Here is a 27144-nt window from a genome sequence, read left to right as displayed (position 1 = left end):
ATTGATCATATAAGAAAGGAAATTTTTTTGGATATGCAGTATTCGATGCATGATTTATCAGAACGAATTTAGAATACTTACATGCGTTGTAAAGCCTTTCACTAGAATCTTCGGCGACGCAATGGTGCCACTGTCTGCAGACACACCAACATAAAAATTTCCAGCGTAAGAAAATATACAGAAGGCCACAGGAACATCTGGATGTGAGTTCATCCAGAAAGTGACGGATTTGAGGCGGCAGGAAGCTAGCATCACTTGCCTCTCGGGACCAGGAAGGCTGCAAAAGGAAAGACTAGCATTCTTGAGGACGGTCCGCACCAGCCATTGGCACACGCAGGCAGGAAGAAGGGTCATCAAGTAGTGGATTGTGCTGTACATGACGACGGCATCACAGGAACCTTTTAATTCGTCCATGCACTGATGGACGTCCCAGAGACCAGGAATGGCGCCTTCAGTGTTGGTGGGTAGTTTGGCATTGACGACAGCAAAACCAGTACCAAGCTCTGGGTAGGACTCCATGGACGTAGGCTCATAACGTAGATCAAGTGGTATGTTTACCTAAGGGCATACATGATACTATATCTTTTTTTCTGAGCATACAAATTTTTGAAATATCTATTACTTAAATTATAGTATATGTCTAACAGTGCATGCTAGGATTATTAAGATTAATAGGTAATATTTAGTTATCGTTACAGTTATTTTATGTAAACATGGTGAGAACTTATTTATAATGTTATTTATCTAACTATAGCTTATTTTTTTAAATTAAAAATGACTAATATATGTGTATTTAATTTAATTGCACTAAACCCAGCACACAGAAACATACTTGATTCGAACAAAAACGTGAAAAAAAATTTCAAAAAATGGAAATATGCATACAATCCTCCGAACACGTAGCCTGGTACCTTAGGTCTTTTCGACCCTTTAATATACATACAGTAAAAAATAAAATAATTTTCAGTACCAACGAAACTAGAATGGATTTTGAGCAAATCGAGAACAATGGTATGTCTGAAGTAAGCGCATGTTATTCGAAATATAAATTTAATTTGTTTATTACCTCACTAAACTCTATGGGACAAAAGGGCTGTTAACCAAAACACCCATTCATTCATCCTTTGGGTATTGTTCAACAGTTAAGCTATAATACATCTACTCTTTCATAGAATAGGTACTTCAAGAGTATCACTTTGAAATCTTTTTCAGTGTCCTTCTATATCTCCAATAGATTCGTTGATTTTTAACTCTCTTTCAGACAATTAATTCTCTGTTGATGAAATTTTACCTAGTCCCTTTTTAAAATTTCCAATCTAATTTAGTTTTTATTTCGTTTAATAGTATTTTAAGTTTTGAAAACTTTTTTGCCATCTCTTTACTAACTACGTCAGATGCATTGCAACTGCAATATGAAAAACAGGGCAAGCAGCATGTAAGTGGTCTTGTGTTGCTTGCTTTGTATCGTGTTTTAATTCAGTGGTTGTGTTAAAATCAAATTTACACTCTTACTACATGTCTGGAACTTTTTGAGTTGATAATGTAATATGCAAATAAGGTGTATTACGTAGTGCAAATATAAATAAGTCATTTTTACAGTAGAATTTGCCGAAAATATAAAGAGAGTTACTGCATAGAATTTTGTTGTCAGTAATTTTCCTTATGTTCCTTTGTGAGATAATCGAAATTTATCAGGTTTTTCGCGTGAAAAATGACATTACAGCAGAATGAATTTCGTTATGTATGTAATTATTAAAATTTCAAGAACAACTGACGCAGTTTGAGTAGTTTTTGAAAAAAACTAAACCTTTCTAACTCATTAACTCTTTAAACCTATCTAACTTATTTATTAGGGGCGCCAACTAAAAAGAAACTCCAGAAATGTTAATAAAAAAGTTAAAAATAGCACATTTTATTCATAAAAATCTTTATATAACCTATGACCCAATTACTTGAGTTTAGTTTCATACAATTCAGTGTAAAACTTACATCTAAAACAATACTTTACTTTTCCAAATATCATTATCAGATGGATAAACAGCTAAAAGTCCAAAATGCATTTTCATGTATAAAACCATTCTGAATTTCATAAATTTAGTCCTATCATCGCAAACTTAATCTCACTCGATTTAGTAAATACCCCGTAAACAGTATCTCAGCTGTCTAGAGAGTAATATTTAATCTTTTCCCAATTTTTTTTACCCCTTTTTCCTCCTCAAACCAAAGCTCGAACTATCGGGTCATGCAACTTTTGCCTCTTATAAGAGAAGAGTACTTGACAGTTAGCTGATTGATGGCAGAAAAAAAAAGTTCCGATTTCGTTGAAGCCCTATTTTTACTGTGTAAAAAGTGAAGCTTTGATTTTACTCATTATACAAACATTTCATTAGACATTTCTGAAAAAAAAAAGAGTAGTACTGCTCAGTACCATCAGTCACATTTTAAACATAAATAAAATTAGCAATGTTTTGTGGCTTTCTAGGCCAAGCGATCTCGCCGTTCAGCAATAGCTTGGAGATAGCAAGCTCGAATCACACCAGGAAACTCAATGTATATTTGTGATATACTTTTACAACTTCTGATTTTTTTTTTATAGGGTATAATATAAAAAAAACACAACTACTTCCACTTAGTAGGAATAACATTTACCATGACGCAATGCTAAATTCTATGCCACTATCCACATAAATCAATTATTAATCAAAAATCAAATATCAATTGCTTTTCTTTATAATGCAATAAAATCTGGCGAGCAGCTATTTAAACGATCAAACACTTCGTTTGCTTATTTGTGGCTTGAAGTTAGGCTCGCAGAAAATGCCGTTCATGGGTTAAATTTAGTAGGAATAACACAACCTGTGACGTAGGCTATAGTATACCCAATTAGACAAAAGCTTATAAGCCGTATTTTGTAATAAAAACATAAGACTGAGTGTGTACGTGTAACAATAAATAAAAATAAATAACGTGACTTGAAAAAAAATAAGCTAATCCCTGCAGTGTTTTTTGAAAAGCAATATAATTCGAATTAAATTATATCATATTCAGATAGTTCCAAGTTTTATTACTCTGTGACTTTTAAATGTGTTCTTCGTTGTTCTTCGCTGGCAATATGAAACTTTGACTACTTTCCACATCACTATGAGGAAGGCGGTGAAATTTTAGCTGCAGATGCATTTATTGTACCACAGAATACTAAATTTTTGCAAAACAAACTTGGCATTAGGTTGCTCAACAGCAATCAGGAAAAAACAAGACGTTCGGTCTATTTTTTTAACAAAAAGTTGCAGTCCTCTTGTGGTGGAAATTGGAACTATTTACCCCATTTAAATTTTTTTTTTAATTTTTTTTCTTTTCTAATAAGAATGCAGCAATGCCTTTTCTTCACTTGAAATTCTGTATAAAAATTTTGCATTAAAAATGGGTCAGCCATTTAGTGGCCAGTGTTGAAATAATTTATGAAAAATTTATAATAAATTTACAATTTATAATAAATTTATAATTTATAATAAATTTATAATTTATAATAAATTTATAATTTATAATAAATTTATAATTTATAATAAATTTATAATTTATAATAAATTTATAATTTATAATGAATTTATAATGAATTTATAATTTATAATTTATAATTTATAATTCATAATTTATAATTAATTAATAATTAAGTTTGCCTTGTGCGTTAAAATAACATTAAAAATCAAAATAAGAAAAATATATGGAGGCAACATAAGTATCCATAATCACGAATCTAGTATATTTCACATAAACCACTAAATTTTTAAAAAAAATCAACATTTCACTTCCATTTATGAAGCGCGCTATAAAATAATTTATTCAAACGAAAGATTCATGAAATCGGTACATGCCAAGGTGTCAGGAGTATTTCGTAGAGAGACGGTTAACCAAAGAGAAGTTTTTATTTCAAGGAAATCTTCACGCTAATGCGAGTTTTGCCAGACGAAATCCCATTAAATGTTAATTTTCTATGCACCTACCTCTAAAAATTTCCCATTCGCTGATTCAGATTTCCGAGAAACCCTGCACTTAATGGAAAAGTTTAGAAAGCCATTAAAAAGAAGGAAACTGCATATGATGATCGTTTGAAATAGAATTTGGAGTCATAAAATGAAATATTAAGCAGGTTTTGGCTTTCTCACAAGCTATAAAATATTTGCATCTTTAAAACTTATTTACACAATCTTTTCCCGTTTGAATTTGCAAATTTGAAATACTTCTGTAATTGGACTATGTCTTGGACTATAGTTAGTACTGAATATTATATTTTTCAATTTTTGTCCACAAATTGTGTCCCATTTTTCTTTCATTTTTGTAAAAATAAGGTATACCTTTTCCCCCATAGCTTTTTCTTAATTATTTGTCTTTAAAAGAATGTATTTTTTTGAAATATTTTTTTTCGAGTTCAAATTGTTAAAAGTTTATGCACTGGTAAAAAAAAAATTAGAAAGCGTCCAAGTAATTACAATTTTTGCAAAAAAAGAAAATCGCAATTTAGTACTAATATTTGGAAATTTTGTAAATTACTGTTTTGTTTTTCGATTTGAATGTTTAAGAAAATATTTTTTATCGTCAACTCGCCTTCCACTTACATGATATAGTATTTCCTTTATAGTCCTCTCAACTTATAGGTTAGAGCCACATTACTGTGTTGAACTTTGGTTTTGTTCATGTTTTTTCCTTAAATGTAGCCACCCAGTAGATAAGTTAGATAGATTCCTCTCCTTGTACTAACCTTCCGCTTGTTCAATTGATTTTATATTTACTTTAAAATCTGGAAAAATCAGTGCATGGTTCTAATTTAGGAAACAATGTGCATTGGCCAGATAATTTTGACCCACTCTGACTCTTTAACATAAAAGGTAATGCGAGCATATTCCATTATTTTCCTTGGTTTATCTAAAAAGAATGAATCCCATTTTATTTGAGAGATTAACATGCACTGTAATCAAATAAATCCTCAACCAAGTTCTTCACGAAAGAAAATGTTTTCCAAACCTTGCAGGTGAATTCCTTCGTTTTTTAGGTAGAATTAGAAATAACATATACTCGGAGGTTTATTTCGTTGTTCTTGAAAAGTCTAAATCAAATAATGCTTTGGAACTATATTCGATTTTCACAGCAATAAAATGAAATAAATCATAAATAAGTGCTACAAAACTTTTTCAGAAGAAAAAATATCTGGATTTACCTTTAAAGTACAACTAACTATTAGTTTTACAGTAAAGGTAAGATAGAGTTGGTGCTTTCGCCTGTCTGCCGGAACCTTTTTCGCTAAATTCTGAAATTTAGATAATGGATGCGTGGAGCAATTTCAACACCCAATTTCGTAAATTGTTAAAAAATTGCAATTAGTTTGCTCGAGAAAGTTTTGTGAATAATGAAGTTTTTCCATACGTTTAACATTACACGTTGATACATACAAGTTTTAGACAATTCTGTTATACAGTTCTTCAAAGATAACACCAGTAGCAGCTTAATGTGATCGTATTTCACTGGAAGTTTGTTGCACTTTCGTCAAAACAATTATTTTTCATTACATCTCGTAAGATTAGGTATAATTAACATGTGGGAATGAAATTACTATTAATATTATGAAAATTGACTTAAACTACGTGCATATTTTTGTTTACTGTTATACTTTTGTAACATATTCCTATTAACTTAAATAATTTGAAGTCAGCAGTAAAAAGTAAATAAAAAATTGTAAATAAAAATATATATTGCTCTATCGTTATAAATTTTGACTATTTATGTAGCCTGAGCTTAATAGCATTAAATTTTGCTTCAAATCTTACTAAGTATAGTAAATCAGGTTTTTTTCTTTTTTTTTTTTAAGATTTGAATTTTCAAAAACCTTTTCTTATATATCTAATAATGTATATTAAATTTGAAAAAAATAAGTAATTAAAAATTGAAGCTACTTTATTTTTAATTGTGTCACCATATGCATGTTAGTTTTAAAAGAGTTTCCACTGAGAAATACGGCATTTATGCCATTAATATGGTAATTTTTCAGTTGATATGGTAAGGGGTTTGCCAAAAATTCTGGTTTTCAATATTATAGTTCTTACTACCACATATTCAGCAAAAAATGCAAAACTTAAAAGTAAACTTATTCCCGAATAAATGGTTTTATGCCATGATCTAAGGTATCATGATAAAATTACCAAATTTTATTACATATTATAAAATCATATTTTATTGCTAATTTTACCAAAGTCATTAACAATGCGTTTTGGTAAAAATTACCGAGCTTTATGGGGTTTCCATATTGCTAGAAACACGGTAGATACCTTATTCTTTTAGATTTGTCCATTCCTTTTTTCCAGTGCCATAGCGAAATTTAGTTAAATACAATGTCTCTAAATTTTGTACTTAATTGTTAAGTAGTAATTAAATAGAGAACCATTGATCATTTACTATTTCTTTTTACCTTCTACAAAGAGCAGATATTCAGCTAATAATTAATGTACTGAACTGATCTTTTATGTCAAAACTAGTCTCATAAAGTCATAAGCAATCCCACTGCAAATACTGGGTTAGAGCCAGATATGCTTAAATTACTCAAACTTGCAACGAAACAAGCCTCTTGGTATTCAACAACATTTTAAACAACAATAGTTCTTCTCAGAATGGTAAAGGTAATTAACGGAGGGACATCAAAATGAAATCTCGCTCGAGAAGGCACTGTTGGCATGTCTTTGTGTAGTTGAATAATGAGTTTCGTATTTTAAGTAGAAGAATTTATGCTACAACGCTTTACGAATTCACCAGTTTAAATCAAATTCTTATAAGATGAACCAGTTTTATATCATGTTTTTGCAATATGTCAATATATTTAATTAAATTCATTTATATGTAATATGAAATGTAATAATTTGATTTTCTATAGAATTAATTTTTATTTATTTCTGGTTATTCTGTGTACTGATTGCATGTACTATTTGACATTAAATTTATTACTAGTTCAGAGATGTCAACTTGCTCCGGACAGCAAAAAAATATTTAAAAGTGGTAGTTTATCAATTGTGATTCTTGGTTTAATAAATTCAATTTAGTAGATTTTTATCCACCACTATTTCTAAATAATTCGTAGACTTATATAATTCACCACTTTATAGTAGTAATGTCATGCTATACCTTTTAAAAAGCAAGCAAAAATACTATTTCTAAATAATTCGCAGACTTATATAATTCACCACTTTATAGTAGTAATGTCATGCTATACCTTTTAAAAAGCAAGCAAAAATAGTCAAATATTTTCAAAATTTAGTTTGTAGTTATTTACTTGTTCTTTTTAATTATTTTGGCGAGACCGGAGCAGTTGGCATCTCTGCTAGTTTTGTAAAATTTATAGAGTTATTTTACTTCTACTGATAATTTCCACTAAAAATACAAGTCAAGCAGCATATAGTTCGCTGATATCTTTGTTTCTTTTATAAATAAATAAAAATTCCTAGAAACAAACGTTTTGGCAACGGCTAAACAGAAGATAAAAAATTGTTAAGTAGCATTTTAGTTGAAAAAACTCGCATTAAAATGCAAAAAAAGAAAACGTCTGATTTTTATAATGAACCGAGCTTCAATTATTACTCTTCCCTCAAGCTTTGCTTTCACTCTTTAGATTAATTGATGACAGTGGGAGTTATTTAACATTTTCTTTTACTATAACAACCATTCGTTTCTGAAACTAAATAAGAATCATCATGGGGTTGGAACAACTGCTTCAATATATTTAACATTATTTTAAAACTATGCCTCATTTCCTAGCACAGCTTTTTGTGAATGTGAGTATGAACAATCGCAAATAACACCACCATTAAAATGTATATTTTTGTAGCATATGTAAAAACTCTCGTAAAGCTATAAATTAAGTTTACAAAGAATTTTGTATTGCAGATTTTTTTGCGCATTTTCTGTATTTCAAATATTTTAGAGAAAATTTCTTTTCAAACAAGACGATTAGATAAGGATTTCGACATCGTCAAGAAAAATCAATGAATTTTATAAAATTCTTTTCAGTTGCTTAGAAGAGATAATTATGTCTAATTTTCCCTAAAAATGGATTTTTTGACATATTTTCCAGAGTTAGTTTTATGATGAATGTAGTTTTTCTGTGACAAGGATTAGTTCATTTATTTTATTCTTTAATATGTTTGTTATAATTAAGAATCGCCATCTTGAATAAAACATTTTTCATACTGAAAAAAAGGATTTAAGAAACTTTCTAAAATTTCTTTACAATACAAATTTTATATTCAAAAGAATTGTCTCGCCTTTTTAACGCATTTAAATATTTCAACATTTAGTTGATATGTCTGATGGAGGAGCATTTACACGTGATAATGATTTCTGACATATATATTTTTCTGGTGTTTCTAAACATTGATGAAAAAAAGGGGAAAAAACAGAGAAAAATTATAAACAAAATTGATGACAATTTTGTTCAAATAATAAAATATATTTAAATTTACTGGCTCAATTATATATGCAAATTTTAGTATTTCATTTTTCAATTCTCAATTTTTAAAACAATTTCGGATTTTTTTTCTTTGCTTTGATGCTTATTCCCTTTAAATTTACCTTCAGACATCTTTATAACGCATGAAAGCTATTTTCTGATAAATAAGCTTTTATTCTGTGAATAGTATTGTTTGTCAACCATAAATTATGCTAGAAGGTAAATCGTTCTCATTGTTTCAAGAAAAATGATTTTTTTTTCAAAATAATTCATACATCATATATTTTCAATCTCATTTTTTTTCCAATTTTTTTTCTTCAAAAATATGAAGTTTTTTATCATCTATTATCAATAAGTAAGCAATAAAACAATATCCCAAGAAGTCATAATGCCCCTTCAAGCCTAAGAACTATCCTAAAAAGTCATAATGGCATTTGGCGTGGGATCTTTTTTTTTTCTATTTCAAAAACTTTTCTCTGTCAGAATGTTCTTACATAAAATAATGTTTTTAAATAAAATTACAATTGAAATTTGCCTTTAAAATTCTACGAATTTTTGTATTTTGTTCATCTTATAGTTCTTGCTTTAGTATAGAAGGAAACCCTACCGGTAAAATTTTTTGAAACAATAGTGATGACGATGACAGTGATTTTTCTTTATATATGAGTATATTGAGAGTATGAGATACACTTCTTTTCGATTAACATCTGGGTGTGAGTTGGTTAAGTAAGAAAGCAAGAAGTCGCGCTAAATATAGAGAAATTTAATCTTAAGAAGTGTAGATCAGCGATTCCCGTTGTCTTCTTCCAGGTATGGAAGCCTAAATCATCGAACTTTTTTTTTGATGGAGTGCCGATTTTTCAGTTTATTCTTCTTCAGCACGACAGCCCATTACAGGCCTTAGCTGCTTCAACCACACGTAGCCTCCAACGCCTCCTATCCATGGCGACTTTTTCCAGTTGTTAATCTTTATTACTTTGAGATCTTTATATTTTTTAATGTTAATAAATATAATAATAATTTCAGAATAGGATGAACTCAAGGTGTTGAAATATTGTAAAAAAGAAATAGTTCATTTTCAATTTCCAAATTCAGAATCAAAAATTCTGAATCGAAATTAAATTCCCCCTAATGTGTTTCATGAAATGAAGCATTTAGCAGCCCCTTAAAGAAAAGAAATTAAAAGTTCACTCTCATGGGGGCAGTAACCATGTAATTAAAAGTTCCAGAAAAAATCGTACTACTTTCATACTTTCTTTGTTTTTTTAGTGGTTCACCAATGAACACAATTGGTTCACAAAAACAAGTTTTACATTGGGTAATATAACCTTATCATTCTAACAAAACTATCTCAACTTTATAGGTTGAAATTTTGGCTTATTTTATTCATCACTAAGTTTATATCATATAGATTGCATTTGAGCTATAAGCTAACTTTTTAAACTATTGAAATAGCAAGTTTCAAAATGATGTTTATCGTTTTTGTTTAAATATTAATAAATCTGTTTGAATATGCATTTGAATTTCTTCTTCTCTATGGAAAAACTAAATCAAAAGAAGATCATTTTCTTTTTATATGTTAACAGAACTGCTTCGGAAAAAAAACATACTGTGTAGAAAAAGAAAGCAATAGGCTTGTTATTGTTAAAAATACAAGCGATAGTATCAAACCACTCTGCGTTTTTGCTTTAATTTAACATTACTTAAAGGTGATCTTCCAGTTGAAATGTCCGCTAGAATTCAAGAGCTTGCAATTCCGAAAGGTAGTTTCGTGCCTCTTTGCGACCTATGCGGTAACAAATCAACTACTAAATGTGAGGAATGTCGTGTCACGTACTACTGCAGTCAAGAACACAAGCTAATTGATTTGAAAGCATTCCATCCTTCTGTATGCACAATGATGAAAGAAATAAAAAGTGAAAAACCAGTACCATTTTCAGAGACTGACAGAAACGAAGAGAAAAATAATCTTCTCCAGAAAAAGAAGGACATTTGCAAGTTAGCCAAGTCAACAGCAAGAAAATGGGTCCTAGAAAAAAACCCCAGCTTTGCTTATCCATCAGCTTTAATATCATGGAACATGGCTAAAGATATATGGTCACCAGATGGCGTTGAAGTCATTTATCCAATGTGTTTAGTGTCTGAAGTATTTTTAGGCTTAGGAAATTTGAAAGCGGCCGAAGATTACATGACAGTTGCTTGCTGGACGTCGCAAAAACATAACATTATCAATCCTATAATACTGTCTCAGTTGTACAGATTGAAAGGCTTGGTTTATATGGTTTCTGGGAACTGGCTAGAAGCAAAGGGGGCTTTTGCTGAATTTGTATACGCCACTGCGACAGAGCATGGTGCTCCCGATATTAGAATTGCTATACCCTATGGTTGCCTTGGCCTTTCCCTTCTGGAACTAAGTGACATAGACGGTGCTATGGCACTCTTCCATAAAGCGGCAGATAAGTGGATGGAGTATCTCTTAGCACAGTATGAGAATAATACAATGCGTTGTGCAACACAAACTGAGATGAAACCTGGCAGCAGTGTCGAAGATTTGGAATTTCAATTTATGGAGAGTAAAATTGTGTTCAAGTGGATGTATGAAAAGGTTAGACGCCTGACTATGGATTCAGTTTCTGATTTAATTTTTTTCAAGATATTGTGTATACAAGCACTCTCTGAGATAAGATCCGGTAGTGCTAAAGATTCAAAGGTGTTTAAGGAAGAGGCTCTAGCTGTTGCTACGCGCACAAAAATGGATAAAGTTGCAACGAAGCGTAGAATTGAGCTGTTGAATGCAGTCTTAGGTGATGACTTCATAATGAGATGGGAAAGGAAACATAATCGTCCACGAACAGTAGCTACTAAGTATCTTGAAATGATAAAAGCGATAAATATTTAAGTTGTACAGTTCAAAATTTTTATGTTTATAAACAGTTGACATATCAGAAAATTTGGTGCTTTTTTTCTGTAAGCTGGGTGCAAGGAAATTCAATTATTATACATGAAATTTTATTTAATTGGATTTTTTAAATTTTGCTTAATTTTTATCTGTTTAAAAAAATTAATAAAATTAAAAGGAATTTTAAAAAAGTTGGTACAGGTCTACATTTTTTGGCGTTTTTTAGCTTGCTACCATCAAACCTAAGAAGTACCAAAAACTTGCAATTTTTCTCAAATTCAGTAATAACTGAATATTGATTTACCATATGGCTTCGTATGTTTCAATTCTGATAACTATTGTAACTAATATTATTTTACTGAATCAAAAGAATGCAATGATAGAATTTAAATGACGATATAATTATTATATAGTGCTAAATCGATTGCGAAATATACAAAAAAAAACAGTATGGAAAACTAATTGAATATCTTCTGGTACTTTTGGGGGAGAGGCTTAAAAACTTATTACTACAGTACGTACATAAGGTACCTATATTAGTGTATTAAGTTCTGTTGCTAAATTATACTTCCTGAATATCACCACAGTAATAGCAAAACACATCTCCACAACTAATTGAACATCACATCAATAAATATTAGTTAGACACTTATTACTTCCCCTACGAAATGGATTTGTAACAATATTTTAAAAAGAAGGTTAGATTTCATTTTCACTTAAATGCAACATTGAAAAATTTAATTTTAAGTAGGAAAGAAAAACATAATAAGAGGACACATTAATAGTTTTGAAAATTGTTTTCTACCAAAAATGTTATTGGAACTCGGTTTATTAAAATTTTTCTAATATACCAATACCATTACTTTTTTTTTCCAGTATATCATGAAAGGTTCGAGAAACATTATTTGTCTTCATTTGAAAATAATAAAAATCCTTGCTGAGCGTAAATAGGCTAAATCCAAATATTATTTAACATAATGAGTTCCTTTTTTTCTCGTTCCGTCAAAATAGGGAAAACAAGTTTTAATGAAAATACAAATCAATAGAGCTATAACTACATCTATATTAATTATATAACTACATTTATGTAAGTAAACTTACATGTATATTAATTAATTTAACGGCTAACTTTTTATTTGAAACTTGCCAAAATTCGAAGCATGCCAAATGGCGTCGTGCTGTTTGCTATGTAAGGAAGAAACTAAAATGAAATATTTTTAGAATTTTACTTGGTTAAAGATTCTAGAAGTTAAAAGTAAGAATTTAAACACCTCACCTCAAAGAATAAAAATAGAACTTGATATAGAATGACTCAAAACGTAAATCAATAAAATATATGTTGGGAATATTATTCGAACATGGCATGGTTGAAATATGTAGAAAAAATTAAATGCATTACCAGAAAATTATAATCTACTAATAATGTATTTCCATCTAAGTGAATTTTTTAAAAAAGAAAATAAGCGTAAAATGTTTGTCGAAATTGCCGTTTATCATACCGTCGAAATCTTATGAAGATGAGTCGCTTTAACAAAATCTTTTACATCTAAAATGTCGCTTCCTTGAACTTAGAATATCTCATATGGATATAATAATGCTAAAGGGAGGTAAAAATTAGTGTTTATAGTATTGTGTCACAGCATCATATTTTATTCTCGAGAAAATTCGTTTTCCCAGATAATTAAAATCAATAATTTGAGAAAGGGCATGAGTCCCACTTCTATTCCTTTTCATAATTTACGAGGAAGGATTTATTTTATCGATAATTTGAAAATGAAAAACATTCCAGATGTAAATAGGAACACTGAAATCATAAATTATCATTTCATTTAAGTCATTTATATTTTTTAATAAATAGAACTAATGACTTTTAGGTAGTCTATAACCTATTAAGTTAGGACTCATTAAAAAATTACGCAAGTTAACTTTAAATACAGCATTTTAACTACTCAGTTTATAAAGGGTGAGTTAAAACTGTTGTTGTTGACATATGCCTGTTCAGGCAGAAGGGGTGCGATTGTTCTTATTTTCCAGTGGCGCCATCTAGGGCCAGGAATTGTGAGTTAAAACTGTTTAATATAATTAGAGGAACGGAAATACCATATTATTTAATTCAATAGCGACACTTACGATCCCACACTCTGAGAGAAAGGTCCCGCATTGAACTGATCGTTAAGACACGGTTCCCAAAAGAACACCGAAGTCAAGCATTACTGGCTGCGGTCAGTGTGCATGTAGGTGATATTCTTGATCAGCCTACAAAGGGAACGAAGGTGTACGGTATCGGTCCTTCTTAAACTGTTCGACCATGAAGTTCTCAATTTCACATGCAGGCTGTCGAGCTACCGAAGCAAGGGAGCCACCCCTTCTGTAGTGGATCAAAATTGGGATGGCATGGCTTTGGATCACCCTGAAGGTTATTTCCCAGACCGTTACCAGTAGCCCATTGTGCAGATCCTGTGCAACGTAAACCAACAACAGCTGAGAGACAGAAGAGTAAAATTTTTAGCCTGAACTTACAGGCTAAAAATGTTAATGTTAGTGTTGAGAAAGTTAATGATATCAAGAGTTTAATAAACTGATTTATCAGAAAAGATTCAAAATGTGTCGTTGCACAATTCACAACAGCGTAGGAATGATTGATTATCATAGATCTTTTTAAGTTTGTAAATTTTAACTCTTATTAGGATTTCTATTATTAAATCGAAATAATTATTAATTGCTATTAACTACTGTTAGCAAAATTTTTGACTATCAATTAAAAGCTCGCTTCAATTCCCATTTGTATTACAATTAAAACCACTTAAAATACTTTTACAAAACAAGTTATTTCTATTCAAAACTAAATTTTGTAAAATTATATTCGTGAAAATAGTTTCTCGAAAGCATCCCAACTCATTCAGGCTAGACTCAATTATTTTTACTCGTTCCAGAAAGCCTATTTGTTTAAAATAAAGCAAGCAAACTTTTCTAAATTACTAAAGAAGCCAATTCTTAGAATCTAGTTTGGATGCAAGAAAATGAGGATTTTTCCTTCTTTCACCCCGTTTCGCAAACGATGCAGCTCATTTTCGAAGGAAAAGTTCCATTTATAGGCGACAACTCATTAATCCTTTACAATTCTGTTGGGCGCAAGAAAACCATGGAACAACAAAATTGAAAAGCAAAAGTTGTCTTGTCAGAATAAATAATGGATAGATCAGTTCGTCCAACTAATGGAATCCATTGTATGTGGGACGGATTGTTAGAAGCTCGCAATAACGCGAGGTCTTTGGGGAGATGAAAATGCATATCGAAATTAAAGTCAACAAGGACAGATAGGATCTTTAAAATTACAGCGAGATGGAATTTTCTAATTATTCTGCTTCTTTTTACTCTGAATAAAAAAATAATCATTGTTTATTTTTAGAGTGTTTTTATCTGCGATTATGTAAAGGGAGCTTTATTATCAGACTGTTTTATTAAACTGCATATTTAGGTAAAAAAGAATACTTTCAGATATCATTTCAGATATCCAGTTATTTTATAGATTTGAGTTTTTATAAAAAAATAAAGAACTATTTAACTTGCAAACTTGACAAAGTTTGCCAATTAATCGCGTATATACACCAAAGAGCCATTACATTATGACCACCCTCCATCTATATCAATGAGCTCGCCCAGGTTTTCATGGTTTCTCGCCCAGGAACAATGCTTTCATGAGGCACATTTGGACCCATAATCCTCATAAAACAATCCCTGACGTCTGTTAGCTACTTGAACAAAGTTGTAGATCAGGTTCACCCATTTATGGCAACAATTTTTCCTGCGGGGGATGGTGTTTACCAACAGGATAATGCACCATGTCATAAGGGTCAAATCGTCCTGGATTGGTTCGAGGAACATTTCAGTGACCTTCAAGTCATGTCTTGGCCCCCAAATTCACCTGACCTTAATCCAATAGAGCATTTGTGGTCCTAATTGGAAAACCAAATTCGTGCTGCCACGCTACCCCCTCGTAATGTGAGGGAATTGCAGACCAGTTGGTGAGAGCTTGGTGCCAGATACCTCAGACTACCTATCAGCACATTGTGGAATCAATGCCATGGCGGGTGCTAGCAGTTTTGAGGGCTAAAGGTGGTCCTACATGTTATTAGCAGAGTGATCATAATGTAATGGGTCTTCGGTGTATATAACTGGCTTTCTTTGCAATGCCTCTAACTTGAAGCTCACGTTAGGGTTGAGATAGGCTGAAGCATAGGGTATCCAGAATTCCAGCATTGTCGTTCTTTTATTCGCCTCATGATTCTCACCCTTAACTTGGTTTTTGAAAGCTCTGTCGCCAAGGAAAATAAGAAAGCCATAGTCTAAGTGCCTTAAACTTAAGGCAAAACGATTATTGTAAACTATATACAGGTATATTATCTTGCTGAGGAGAACTATCTGGACTATAGAACGGACGAATAACTTAACCATTTAAAAAGTTATTTAAATCTTTTTAAAAATTGCCAATCCACCTCAAAGTTAATTATCAGAATCACTGCTTTGTTCCAAATTTTTAAAAATTTTCATGAGCTCAAAAAATGCAGAATTGATTTAAGTTTTAAAATGTTGCGTGTTATTAGTTATTTTATTAACATGGATGGGAACGTTATTTTTTTTTAAAAAAAACATGAAGTAAAATGTAAAATAAGATAAAAAAGTAAATCAAGGTAAAATAAAAAATAAAGTGTAAAACAAAGTAAATTAAAGTAAAACGTAAAGTAAACGTCAAGTAAAATGTGGAGTAAGAAATGAAGTAAAGCCTAAAGTATAGAATAAAGTGCAAAATGTAAAGTAAAGCATGAACTATTTCTGTGTTAAATAAATTTTCGGTGCTAAAATGAGTTCTGAGCTAATTATTTGTAGCACAAAAACAAAAGTTCTAGAACTCAATCTTGTTTCTCATAACGTTAAATAGGGTAGTTTTCAATGTAAAAAAAATCAAAAGGTTAGTTTTGTATTTGACCAGTAAAAAACAAAAAGTGGTTTTCAGCTAAAACAAATAATTTTTTTTTTTAATCGAACTCAGGTTTTTATTATTTTATTCATGACACTCGAATTATTTTGTCTGAAAACTAATTTTGTATCCCCTCTCAAGAACCACTCGCTGATCTTGATATTTTATTCATGTTGAAAGTATGATATTCGACATTATGAGGAAAAAAAACAGAAGTAATGAAAGTTGTTACTTCCCAGTTAAAATTTATGAAATTCACCCCAAAAAATTCTTAAAAATCATTTTAATAAAACTTTTTAAAAACTATGTAAATATTTGATCATTTTAATAACTTAAATACACAGTCTTGACTAGTACTTTGTTCTAATGACATCAAATTTAAGAAAATTGATTATAAATAAATAAAAAAAAACTATAGACATTTTGAACATACGAGTCACCATCTGTTGTTGCGCCATTTTCTAAATTCAAGTAAAATTTCAAACGTTGTTTTGGTCCAAATAATTCTGAAAAAATTAATTTAGCCTTTTTTCATCAAGACATTTTCTACAAAAAAGTTCATGAAAATCACGGTGTCGAGAGATTTTTTTTTTGGTCGATTTCATTTGGAATGAGCCAAATGGGTATTGCCTTCAACATTATCATAAAAAAGAATTAAATACGTAAGAACTGAACCAAAAAAAATTTAAGCACTTAGCGTTGTTAATTAATTAACAATTAGTATTATTAATATTCTAAAAAATAAGACTTTTAACAAGATTAACTTTTAACAAATCTAGGTTGCATTTATCAACTAGTATTCAGAATTTGTAATTCCAACGTTTAGGGCATAATTTAACAAAATAACTTAAGTGTTCTTATGAGAAAATTACTGCAAAATTAAAATACTTTTTGAAATGAAGTGATAAGGCATATTTTTTCCAGGGGTATAATTTTTTTCATGAAACTATTACTTAGTATTCTTTCTTGATAGGTATTTTACAAGTTTCAGAGAGTTTCAGATTACAACAGATCATAATACACAGAAATATCTTATAATTCTTTCATATAAATCATACAGTTTTTCACCATCAAAAAACTTTCTTGAACAACTCGAAAAAGTTGTTTATCATTATATTGCCCAAAACACTTCAATTGATTTATAGAAAAATTTAATTGCTTTAATTACTTCAAAATTTAGTTTAAAAACAATATTTTATAGAAAAAAATCATTTTGTTAAACTATACGCTTCTAAATACTTTTTATCCTTATTAGGATGTAATTTAGTTTTGAAACCAAGCATGACATTTTGTATATACTGTCTAAATGCGAGAAAAGTACTGTTACTATGCAATATAAACTTAGGATATATCATATTAGATATATTATTAACCAAATAAAAAACATTGACATGTTTAAAATTACATAACTGTAAAAAAAAACTATATAATATACTCTAAGTGGTCAAAGAAGCCGCAAAGCAATTTCACTATTTTATATTTCTTTTTTCCATCTTCTAATTATTTGAAGAAAAATATAATGCCTGAAAAATATTTTTATTACTTCCAAGCATAAAAAAAGCACGTTTCTTCGTACAGGCAGAATGTATACTTAAACTTACAAATTTTCCTGTTTCAAACTTGCAAAGAATAAGACAATTTTTTAAATTATATCATAAATTATTTCAAAAAACTAACCCGAAACTTTATTGTTTTATAATTTAAAACAAATAAAAAATTTATTCTATAAATGGAATCTCGTAAAGCATTAATAAATATCCATAACTTATTTAAACAAAACTTCGAATTAACAACTCATATAATTAGTGTTCCTAATTGTATTGCTCACTGGCCAAACTTTAAAAAAATATTTTATTAGGAAAAAATCACTTTTCCCCTCATTATAAAATCTATTTTATGAGGAAAACTGTCATTCCATTACCCAGGAAACGCCTTTAATACTTTCAGTCTTCAATGCTTTAAAAGTTTCAAGTTTCATACATCAATTTTATTCATTCCATTCCTTAAAATGAAACCATATAATATTTTTTATGATGAATTAAATCTAGTTTCTCAGTGAATTTTTTCACGCAATTGGAGTACCAGGTAATAAAAGGGCTGATGCCTTGGCGAAATCCGAAGCCAAAGACTTATCTGGAACTAATGAAAACATGGCACCTCTCTCTGAAAATTATCATTGTTCCATTTTAAGAAAGAAAAGAAGCCAACGTCAAGCCCTTATTCCTCAACGGTATGCTATCAAATCTGCTGGTGAACTTTTGAAGTTTGAGGTCTTTCAAAGCATCTCGACAATGCTTTACAGACTCAGAATTAGTCACATCAAAGGCATGAGATCAGAAAATGGAATTAAAACTTCTCCACCATGCTTAAAACTGCAACATCTTAGCTACTCCCGAGCACATCCTGGACTGCCTCAACATTACTGTGAAGGATCTATTCCTAAAACCATAAATACTTGCCTCAAAGTTAATGAGACATTTACACAATTTCAAGAACCTGGTTTAGAACCAATCTAAGTCATGAGGATCAGTTACAGCACCACCAATTTTGAAAATCGATTTTATGCTTCTTTAAGGATTGCTGGTCATGCTTTTTTTTGAGGAACATTACTGTGTAGGATCCATTACTAAAATCATCAATGGTTGCCTCAAAATTAAGGAAACATTTGTACAATTTTTAGAACCTGGTTTATAACAAATCAAAATCCTGGGGATTAGTTCCAACACCACTCTTGAAAATCAATTTTATGCTTCTTCACGGAATTTCTAGAAATGCTTTTTTAAAGAAATGGTTTTGATATTTTGAAAATATAATTTATTTCCTATTTGAAGTCAGGAAATATGTCATTCTCATAAATTACAAAAAAAAAATAATATTCAAAAAGCTTAATTTTAAGATATACTAAGAAAAAATTTCTATCATTTTTGCATTAAACACATGAAAACATCAATGATAATTTTTTTTAAAAAGTATTTACTCTTATTTTACTAAAATTATTTTACTATTATCTTTCTGTTCTTTTAAGTTTCTTCTTCCTATTTCGTAATTTTTGGTGTGGTGTAGTTTGATTCAATATTTTCTAAAATAATGATAAAACTCAAAACTTACAAACTTATATTATAATATTTGCTCTTAAAGTTTTTAACTTTGTAAACCACCCCTCTTCACCCATAATAAGCATTCTAATTAATTCTTATGTGGCAGATAATTTCTTCCAAAGAGTTATTTTATTTCTTCCTTTTTTGAAACTACTTAAGACATTCCAGAAATGAATTAAATGAACAAGGAAATCCAAGCCAAAGCAAAATATTTTGTATGCAACTAAAATGCTAAATGTCAAATCGCAGAAATCGTTCAAGTCATGAGAAATGGAATTACTTTTTTTCATTCGTGTATTTAAAACTTCTTTTAAATATAAATCTTTACTAAATATTGCATTCAATATGCATAGTAATCATATCTTCAATATTAATTTCATTTTTATATAAGTGCCATTTCTTTCTTTTTTTTTTAATTAAAAAAATTAAATTTTCTAATGGAAAAGAACATTTATATGCTGCTTGTGCGCTATGTTAAACCTCGAGGTCAGTAAAGTGTTATTAATGCAAGTGATGTAAAGTTGATACAGTGCACAAGAAATTTGAGTCTACTTTTGATGAGTTTGGTTGACTAATAAGCTATATGGATTCATTCCTCGATATTCAGATGGATTTTTGGAGGTAACATGCATTTTCAGATAACTATGCACCCAGTAAAGACTTGACGTCTTTTCTTACAAAATGCTTAATATGCATTGATTGGCGTCTGTTATTTACTAACCAGATATGGTTCACATTTTGGAATAAAGTATTGACTCTGTTTGTGTGTCATGATTATTTGATACACTGCTTGTTAATGAATCATGCAATGGCTAAACGAAATATTTGAAATATATTACAGTAAAATTCAGTTTATGTTTAGTACATTTTAATGTTTATCATATAACTCATTTGAAACTTTATTCAAAATAGTTGAATACATTTATGCCAATGTTAGAGGGTGACCAGTATAAAAGCAACAATATTTGATAATAGTAGTTGCATCTGATGTACACAATAGAATAAAGATGTGAGAGACAATTCTAATGTTGACGTTTCGCAAAAAAAAACTAAATGTATTTTTTTACAAACTCTAGATAAATATCAGTCTAAGAAAAAAATAATTTGATTTTCAAATCACATTTATTTGAATTAGGATGGATTTTCAGGTATTACTTAAAGAAATTTGAAGTTTTATACTTATGTTTCTAATGCTGATTTTAAGGATTATTCGACTTATAGGACGAAATTTGATAGAGGTACCAAAAAAATGCATACTATTCTTAAACGGTATTCACCAGTGCAACTAATACCTGTAAAAATGTTCATCTAAAAATTAATAAACACTATGAGAACACTACTTTATGAACTTACAGTGACATCTGGTGGTGAGTGCAATCCACAATGCTTCTTAAAGTAATCCCTTATCGCACCTCTTGCAGCGGCCATAAGAACATCGTTAACACTGCAGTGGGTCACCTGACGAATACGATCCACCGTAGCAAAACGGATGCCCGAAGACCATCCAATAGTTCTTTTTCCAGAAAGAGGTTGGCGATGAGATATTGGATTATAGTCCCTACGCGTTAAAAGCCATGTCAGAAGAGTCAATGGAGCAACAACAGCAGCTCGAAATACATTCAATGGAAAAGTTGTACCACCGATTCGAGGTTTGATTCGCAACATTTGTGGATGATCTGCCAAGAAGTTACCTAATAATTTTATAAAAGTTACCCCATCGCTCAAGGCATGGTGGACACGAACTATTAACACAGTGTCTCGGGCATCGCCATAGTTTTTCACCATTCTGACTTCCCAAAGTGGTCTATTCGGAGCTAGAGGATGGCTCATCAAAGACGATATCAGGTCTCTTAGTTGATGTCTAGTTCTGATGCGACGAGCCTCTTCAAACACATGCTTTTCGATATCGAACTCACTGTCATCAACCCAGCAGTAACCAGCTGATACTGAGACCACTTTTTGAGTGAAACGAGCGAAGGCTCTTTCGCCATTTTCAGTTGTTTTTTCAATCACTCTGCTTTGTAGGATTTCTCGCGCAGTTCGAACATCCAGTCCACGTTCTACGAAAAAAAGGCAATGTGCGACGTAGCAGTTAAAGCGGGAATCATGCAACCAAAATGCATCTGTAGCAGACATAAATCCAGTACAGCCAGCAAAGCCATAGCCCAATCGACTAGCGCAGCAAACGGTTGTTGCTATCCTAATCATACCCACCACAACTACAGCTACAGTTAGAGTTGCAACCACTGGCAATCCAAAGGCAAAGCCACCAACCACAAATATAGTAGATATAATAACTGTCGGTACAATACTACGTTCTGCTGGATGCCGTATCTTTTTAACAGGAACATTTTTCATATACTGCGGAATAACAACAGGACTTTCTAACGCGGTTTTCTCTGTTGGAGATTCCCTTTCCTCCTCTCCGTCGCTTACCTCCATGTTTTTATTCAAAACATTAATACGTAATACAAAAGTGAAAAACGTTAAATACTTATAAAAGCTTTCCTAATTAAGTACTTTTGCTTTTCGTCATAAGGAATGGATTAGTTTGTGCTTTAAGCAATTTAAACTTGCTCGCTTCATAATATCCACTACACCATACGCTCTAAATTAGCTCAGTTAAAGAAGCTGTGGTGAATCATACGAGTCCCCTCATTGTATTTTTAAAGAAGTGTTAACTGCCATGCGAATAAATGGGAATTTGTTTTTTGTCATTCTTTTGAGCTATACTGAGATGTTTACTTTGCTTTTTATTTATCACAGGTTAGGTTTCTGCGTTTCTTGTTCTTGCATGTATGTTTTCCACGGATGGAACATGAGATGTTTCTTAGAAATCATTACTTTCCTTCACCAGGCAGTAAATTATTCGCTGTTCTTGGGACAGGGAAAAAAATAAAAATGATGCGACGTGTTTGGAAATCTTGGATATTATTCGTTGTTATATTTTTTGCTGCTTGCCTTTCTTTTTTCCCAGCTGAGTGAGGGAGAAATGATCGAGATAGTAAGATAGATTTCTAAACAAAACATCTGGTTACTATGGTGACGAGTACCGACGCTGTAGAGGTCCTCTCATCGATTTGTTGAAAACCTGTAATAAAAAATGAAAACATATCATTGCCATTTCCCTTTAAAATGATTGATATATTTTTTTATACATTTTGAATCAAACGATGGATTGGATCAATGTAGATCAACCGTGAAATTTCACTGACTTTTTTTTTCTTTTTGAAGCTTAAGTTTCTTTCCAAGCAGGAAATACTGCAAACGACATAAATTACATATTAAGTATGATATGTTGGATAAAATTTTACCGCGACATTTTTTCTTTTAAGTCACTTTAACAGAAATTGGAAAAAGATTATTTAACTTTCAGAGTAAATAAAAAAGGGAAAGGAATATTTCAATGGTTACGGGAAATAAATGATAAGCCACAGAAAGAAGTGATTAAAACATTTTTTAAAAAAATCAGAAACCTCTGTTTTTCATTAGACCACTTTGAGTATAATTCTTCTAATATACATCGCTAATATCTACCATATACCTAATATCTACCATTTCTAATATCTACTTCTATTAGTACAGTTAACCTAAAATTTACCGTGTATGATATAAAATTCCAATGAAAAATATACTACTTTTAAAACAAGGTTATTACTTTCCAATTCTTTAGAACCTTAAATTAGGAAAACATTTTCAATTACATGAATTATGTTTGAATATGATAAATACATTTTTGATCATATGTAAATATAGTTAGCTACTTTATGCAATTCAAAACAGAAAATTCTCAAAAAAAAATTTTATGATGTTTCTTTGTAATTTTTGCTTAATACAAAAAAATTCCATTCTGATAAATCTTTAACAGGATAAAAAAAAACTAATTAACGGAAAGTATTTCTGACACCAATAAAATTTTCGCTTTAAAAGAAAAAAAAAATGAGGATTGAGAAACAGCAAAAATCGTTAACCAATCAGAGCGACCGATCAGTTTAGCGAATCAGAGCAGCCTGTATAAAAATTCTTCTTTAATTAAAGCATGATATAAATTCTTTCCAAAGTAAAACAAAACAGAAGTATTCCTAAAATCCAATTAAGCAAACGACATAAAGTTCTTGTTTCCATTTGACAGCAGAAGGAAAAAGATATCGCAGAACAGAATGAAGAGTTTTCTGATCAAACAATAATTAGAAAAAGATTTTCTAAAACATCTAAAATGTCATTAGGAATCAGCCAAACTGATATCTGACGAGGTATTTAATTTAGAATTTTTCTCACTAATGAATAGTAAAATATAATTCGCAAAAAGAAAGTAAAAGTTTTTTGAGTTTTTTTAATTTTCTAGACACATTTTTAGATATCCTAGAAACAGTTTGCAAGGAATGTGGATTCAATTACCACTAATACTTTGCCTTAGTACTAGTTTAGTATAATAAATGGTACATTACTGCATACCATTCAAAATATTTTTTACTTTCTCTTCTAAAACATTAACTATGTATAAAAAAGAGCAGATAATATTTATTTTTCTTAGTTATGAAAAACTATTCTTAGAAAAAGAGCGAGTTTAAAATATTTCGTTTATCTGATGAGGTACTAACCATTCTTTTATTACTGCCATTCAATTGGTTCAAAAAGCTTATTAAGATGCTTCCATATTTCAGTGGTCCATAAAACCCATTAAGGAACATTAGTTACCGATATAAGGTATCGATATTAAATTACCCATTATCGCAATACTATTAATACAAATTATTACTAGAGATTAATCATCATTGGCGACAATAATAATTAGGAGGCTATTCCAAAGTTCTCTCCCGAGACCGATGACTAGACTTATAAATTATATGAAATTTTCAAAGTTGTGCGCTAAAATGTGCCTTAATAATGTAAATTCACATTTCTCTATGCATAGTCATAAAGATAAGTATAGCTTTAAGTTGCCTTGCATTCTCATTGGATATAAAAATCACATGATATAATCATTAATCAAAGAAGAAGAACCAAATATTATTGGTTATATCATCAACATAAAATTTATGAAAGACATTACGATGTTTACCAGTAACATTTATTTATCGTTTCTTCGTAATATTTTATTAGTTAATATTATTTTCTTGATTTTGATTATTATTTAAAAATAAAGGCTTTAAAATATAAACGTTGTTCCTCTATTTATAAAAGAAGTAAAGCATTCCCACAACAGCTCATTGTGGGCCAGGGGGTCATAGACGTTGAAGCCATAAAATTTCGAAAGCAACTGCATGATTGTGGCACTGCTCCCAGACCGCCTTTACTTTCCAGACAAGCTGGTACGCATTGTTCTGAAGATGGGTGGGCTTCAAGCCGCCACTGGGAACCAAACCCCATTTCTTCACAATGACAGTTCGTTGCCTTAACCACTGAGTCATCGTGGTGCTTTTACTTTTGCTTATATTACTTTTGCTTTTTAAAATTTCAAGATGACGTTATTTAGTTACTTTTTAATTAACACCATGTGGTAAATAAGTTATAATTTTTTTTTGTAAGTTTATATTTACTTACTTTTGTCATATTTACTTATATTTACATGATAAATTTTATGTTAAATTTCCCTTAAATGTTAATTACATAATATATACTTACATTTTTACAGAAATGTTAAGAAATAATTTTTCGAACTTATGCTAACAACTTCCTAGTTATCACTAGAACTTCAGTATTGTAAAATAAATACTATTATTTAATATAACATAATGACACATTATCTATCGTGTGAATTAGTTACGAAATATTACATTTAAAAAGCTACAAAATGTATTTTTATGTGTAAATAATTTTTATGTTTTAGAGTTGAAGGTTAACAGATTATAGCCAAGCTTGTATTTTAAATCATAAAAAAATATGTAAGGTTTATTAAGAAAATAGTTCTTCTGATCAGTTATTTTTGTAATCATTATTAATGTTTATTTATTGTATCAATTTGGCCGGGATAAAATGTATGGCTACCATATTAGTTTTTTTTTTTATCAATCATCTCATATCGAAATAAAGCATCACAGCTGCCATTTCAACAAGCAATGTTTTCAATCAGTTTACGGTTAGTTTCCCATCTGTTTCCTTTTTCCTCTTCTTTTACCTCGATGTTTGAAAAAAAATTTTGGGTCCAAAATTGTGTCAGAGTTTTTGTATCCTCTGAAAATGCCGATAAGAAATTATTACCACTCTGAGGAAGAAAAAAAGTATGGTAAAAACTACCAGTTTATGGTAAAATTTGTAGCATTTCTGGCTCTATACGAACACCAAAAAGCTCGGTAATTTTTATTGAAGCACTTTTATATTGTTTGTAAAATTAACTATAAAATATAATTTTATAATGAAAGATATTGCAAATTTTGCATATGTGAAAAATTCAGTAATTTTATCGTGTCTTAGAACATGACTTAAACGCAAAATACTTGGTTAAATTTTCTTTTAAGTGTAGTATATTTTATTAAATGTTTGGTAATAAGAACAATAATTTTGAAAACCATAATTTCCGTTAAATCTTTACCATTTGAACAAAGCAATTACTTTATGATTGGTTTAAATTATGTATATTTTGGTTTTTAATACCAGAAATATTGTTCTTTTTTTACCAAAAATGCCATCACCATTCAGTAAGCTAATTTCATCAAAATCTTCTTCACCGGGCACTCAAATGTTATGTGGATCAAATACAAGCTGTTTTACAGTTTTTGTGCACTTAACGCTGTGATGACGCATTGAGAAGTGGACATAGAGTGTTTCTTTAATGAAGTACTCATGTTTGGGGGGCAATTAAATACATTTAGATGGTCATGTGAACAGTGCATTGGATTTGGTAAAGAAATAATGAATTAAAATAAACATTTTATAAGTAGCTCATGAATTCATCATTTTTTAATCGATATGCTAATAAAAACTAAATTCTCTTTAGAATCTGGCAACTTTTTTGTACTGTAGTATCAAGTTTTTAAAAATCCTAATAAAAATTATTTTTGAAAAATAAAATTTAAACGTAATCAGTGAACAGAAATGCAAAAAGGAATTATAATTGATGATAAGCACCTTAATGGAATACGAAAATATATAAAATCAAATGTCAATAAAGGAAAGCAAAGGCTCTGCTATATGAAAATCTTGTAAAGCATTCATTTCCAGTTGTTCCATGTATGTTTTAATTTCAATTACAGTATGTAAGAAGTGATATGAATAAAGTTAACTTAAAAATATATGTAGAAAAATTATTTTATGCTGCAAATTTAGCAATTTAACGGCCCCATCGGTGAAGAATTGACCATGAAAGATCAGAACGCGTCAAATTATCAGAAAGATTTTTGGAAGATTTTTGGATCAACTAATTACTTTGTATTTGCAAGAAAAATAAAATTTACATCCAAATCTTTTTCCTTTGAACTATTTTAAGAAATTGTATATGCAGGTGCATAAAATAGAATAAATTTTTATGTAAAAAAAAAGAAAATATCAGTCACAACTGTAGTAAAGCTTTCAGAGCTTAGATATATGCATCAATGATTTTCACTTCCACTTGTCGCTTGTTGTTTCTGGCAATGATATTTTTATCACCACTGCTTTATAGAGCTTTGAATTAGCTTTTATATTCATTTGAAGTTAAATATTGAGTTCTTGTCTGATTTAAAAAAAATGAAGAATACTACTATAT

General features: G+C 30.2%; 1 protein-coding gene across 1 annotated transcript in view; it reads right to left on the bottom strand.

Moving 5' to 3' along the window:
* The window catches only part of LOC107449334 (uncharacterized), a 46942-nt gene that overhangs the window by 16161 nt on the left and 3637 nt on the right, over nucleotides 1-27144 (bottom strand). The window contains exons 2-3 of the mRNA XM_016064830.4: nucleotides 20814-22551; nucleotides 82-558 (exon numbers count right to left, since the gene is read on the bottom strand). Of these exons, the coding sequence (XP_015920316.1) occupies nucleotides 82-558; nucleotides 20814-21902 (1566 nt within the window). The 5' untranslated portion in view covers nucleotides 21903-22551. The remainder of the gene's footprint in view (nucleotides 1-81; nucleotides 559-20813; nucleotides 22552-27144) is intronic.

Source organism: Parasteatoda tepidariorum, chromosome 8 (assembly GCF_982258835.1).
Source record: "Parasteatoda tepidariorum strain Cologne lab strain chromosome 8, Ptep-v5.0, whole genome shotgun sequence".
In the NCBI taxonomy this organism is placed as follows: Eukaryota; Metazoa; Arthropoda; class Arachnida; order Araneae; family Theridiidae; genus Parasteatoda; species Parasteatoda tepidariorum.
Note: the sequence above shows the minus strand (reverse complement) of the source record. Positions and strands in the feature narration are given on the sequence as shown.